The sequence below is a fragment of the Oryzias melastigma genome, linkage group LG1 (assembly GCF_002922805.2).
Source record: "Oryzias melastigma strain HK-1 linkage group LG1, ASM292280v2, whole genome shotgun sequence".
Taxonomy (NCBI): Eukaryota; Metazoa; Chordata; class Actinopteri; order Beloniformes; family Adrianichthyidae; genus Oryzias; species Oryzias melastigma.
Window position 1 is genome coordinate 641,235 of NC_050512.1, and position 3,644 is coordinate 644,878.

The 3,644-nt window shown below is 39.0% G+C and overlaps 1 protein-coding gene across 1 annotated transcript in view; it reads left to right on the forward strand.

Moving 5' to 3' along the window:
• The window catches only part of tmed1b (transmembrane p24 trafficking protein 1b), an 8,533-nt gene extending 5,260 nt beyond the window's left edge, over window positions 1–3,273 (forward strand). Inside the window, exons 4-5 of the mRNA XM_024260054.2 lie at window positions 2,386–2,553; window positions 2,625–3,273. Of these exons, the coding sequence (XP_024115822.1) occupies window positions 2,386–2,553; window positions 2,625–2,675 (219 nt within the window). The 3' untranslated portion in view covers window positions 2,676–3,273. The remainder of the gene's footprint in view (window positions 1–2,385; window positions 2,554–2,624) is intronic.
• The last annotated feature ends 371 nt before the right edge of the window (window positions 3,274–3,644 follow it).

The following is a 3,644-nucleotide window of genomic DNA, read 5'->3' on the forward strand; positions in this document are numbered from 1 at the left end:
CTATGTTGAGTAATCCTCCAATGTTCTTTAATAAATTCTTACAAAGCATAATCAGCAGCGTTTTTGACGAGTATGGATCTGTAACGGACGTTCTTTGGCCGTGGGGGATGGGGGGTGAGAGGGAGACGGGGGTTCTCTGTATTTGCAGATTCTGCGGATTCACGGAGGTCTCAGGCCCCCATCCCCCACAAATAAGGGGGAATACTGTATTTTCATCTCTTGATCTGTTTAGATATAATAACATGATCGCATTTGTCAATGAAATGACAATGACAAAATGAGTTATATTTTGAAAATTGACCAGATTTTCTTGTGTATCTTGCCGTAACTTCTTGCCAGAATTGACACGGATCGCTCACGGCTCATGCAAAAAATAGCCCAGACAGCAAAACGATTCACTGCACGGTGCGAGCCGGCCGTGGAGGTCCGCGGCGCTCCACGTCTGGTGTGAACCACACCATCGATTAACGAGAGCGCTGAGTTGAAGCGGCGTCCGTTCCACAACACTTTGTGTGCGGTGTGAGTCAGAGGTAATTTTTCTAATGAACTCCACAGGTTTTTGATTCAGTGTAACATGACTCAACCATAATGAAAAGACTGAAGATAGATCAAAAGTCGATCAGGACTTTAAAGCTGTTGATTTTGAACAGCTTTAATGTGACAAGTTTGTAAAAGTGATACACATTTTTCACCAGAATATTGGTCAAGTTGAATCCTGGCTCGAGCTGAAAAAATATGACGTACAATACGAACATATCAGGAATAGAGGCGTGGTTAAGAAAAACCTCTTTATAAGGAAATCTACTTTTGCAGATTCTTCTACAGATGACGAAAGCCTGTCCGTCACCCTCAGATGACCAAAGCATGAAGTGGTTGCTATGGAGATAAAACCTACAGAAAATATTTTTTTTTTCTCCACTCTAAAGGAAGGATGTGAGTCACAGTCACTGTGGGGGGTGGAGATGGGGCAGTGCCTGCAAACCGCACCCCGAATTCATGCCCAGTTCTAAATATAACTGTTAATTCAGTGTCAGCTGTTACACATGCATTTATGGTGGTAAAATGACAGATAAGGATGAATCATTCTTTTGTTGAATGTTAGTGCGACTGTATGACTGGGTTAGCTGTATGTAAATTTAGTGGTTGGATTTGGTGAATAAATTGTCAGAAATGATTCAGTGCAGCATGACAGATTCATGCTGTCGATGGGAGAATTCTGGTAGAACTCCTAGAGGTGGACAAGATAGTTAGGAGTAGACTTGAATTTAAAAGATGTTTATCTTACTATTACACTCCAGTGCTTGGTTTACCTCGTATCATCATCGCAGGAAGAAGAAGCTAAAATCTTTGAGTCCAGTTGCTCGGACTGAACTTGAAGACAACGCCACATGTTGAATGAGAACCTTCACCAACATCACAGGAAGGTCCACCAACATTTGTGTTTCTGTGCAGGAAAAGAGCTTCAGTGCCACTCCTTCACACTGACTGCAGTCAGCTTCTCATCTCTAGTGCTGTTTGACTAGATCTATCTGTAATAGATCAGTCTGCTGGGGTGAAACAAAATGGACAATAAATGTCCTCCTGGGCCGCACAAGAACTGAACGTTAGCTGGATCTTTGGTCACAACAGGATCAAACCAGATCACTGGTTTTTCTTAAGATGGAATAACAGATCATTTTATTTTATTGTTATTAATGACCCGATGTTATCTTGATCTCATTTCTAACTCGTATAATTTTGACAAAATATGTTTTTATGGAGAGTAAAATATTGAAAGTTATTAAAGGTTTAAGTTGATTTATTCTAGAATAATATTCCTGCTTTTTATTATTCATAATTATGTTAAAAAGTTACAGTTATAAACATTGTAATTCTACTAGATTTTTGGACTATTTTGGCATTTACTAAGATTTTTTAGGCTATTTTGGAGTTTAGCTATTTTTTCAGCTACATGTTAGCTATTTTGGTTAACCTAAGTTTTTCTTTTTATTTTTTCAGGCTAATTTGGCATTTAGCTAATATTTTAGCTGGCTATCTTTTCATCATCAATTTTATCATCTTCAGCTTCATCATCTTCTCCACTTTTCTCCTTCAGATTCTGCTGGAATTATTGTGTTAACAACTGAAAGGTTCCAGTATGTTAAAGACTTTGTGTTTAAGCGTCACCGGCGACGCCTCAGGTGTTAAAGGGTTAAATTAAATGAGGTCAGCATGTGAAATAACGTACCATTTTTCACTAAAGATAAATTCCTATCATTTCACTTTTAAATATGGACAAAATGTTTTTAAAGTTGCTTAGACGTTTCTCCGACATGGTTTGTCCTGTTGCTGCCTGAAGAGTGAGGTGAAGCAGCAGTCTCTTCTGACCGGCTCTGACGTCTGCAGGACTCCATGGACTCTCTGTACAGACGGCTGGAGCGCAGCCGGCAGATGCAGACGGTGCTGCGAGCCTTTGAGGCGCGGGACCGTAACCTTCTGGAGGATAACCTGTGGCGGGTCTCGTTCTGGTCGTGTGCCAGTGTTCTGGTGATGCTGTGTGTGGCTCTGACCCAGGTTAGACTCCAATGTGCTCTTGCATGTTGCCGTAAACACTGCATCTGATTCTGCTTTGCTGTCTCTTCCAGGTTTACACTGTGAGGAAACTGTTTGACGACAAGAGGAGAGTCTGCACATAGAAGTTCTGTTCTGTGGTGTCGGAGAACAGTTTGATAGCAACATTGAGATGTAGATCATAATGGTTTTAGTAGAAGAGACTGCAGAAATAAGAGGTCTTTTCCACTCCAACAAAGTGCCGGTAATGTTTGGTTGGACCTCTAACCATAAGGAAAAGCTCGTGATAGATCATTCTGGTCTTCACAGGAACTGGACTTTTAAACGGTTGATCTTAATGAGGCTTTGCTGCTCATCTGAGTAACTTCTTCAGAACTAAAACGTCATGTAGATCCACCTTTAACTGACGAACAGAACAAAGCCAGGTTTTCTGTAAAAGTAACAAAACCATGAGAGACGGTGTAGAGTCACTTAAACGTTTGTGGTGAGGGTTCACAAAACCAAGCATTGTGCCATCATATGTTTGCTCGTTGGTTTTTGGGTCCAAACTGTACAAAGCCTTCGAACGACCGAGGATTACGGCCACTAACAACATAAAAACATGAATGAATACACATTCACAAGAATAAAGTTACAAGAAAAAAATGTGCACAAAATTATGAGGAATTGATAAGATTTAATGAGGAAAAAGATTAAATTTATGAGAATAAATTAAAAAAAAAATTACAAGAATGAAATGGTAAAATTACAAAGAAAGAAGAAAAAAGTTGTGATTTTATGAAAATAAGTCAAAATTCACATGAACAAATTTGTTAAATGATTATTTATATATATATATATATATATATATATATACATATATATACACACCGTATTTTCTGGACTATAAGCCGCTACTTTTTTCCTGGGTTTTGAACCATGCGGCTTATACAAAGGTGCGGCTATTGTCTGGACTTTTCTTCCACTGTTAGGGGAGCTCTAACTGGAAATAGAATCAAAAACAAGAGAAAAAATCTATGTAAATCAGAATAGCCAACGCTACTTTTTCTTTAGCAGATAGAACACTCATGACAAATTACTAACTGGTAATTATT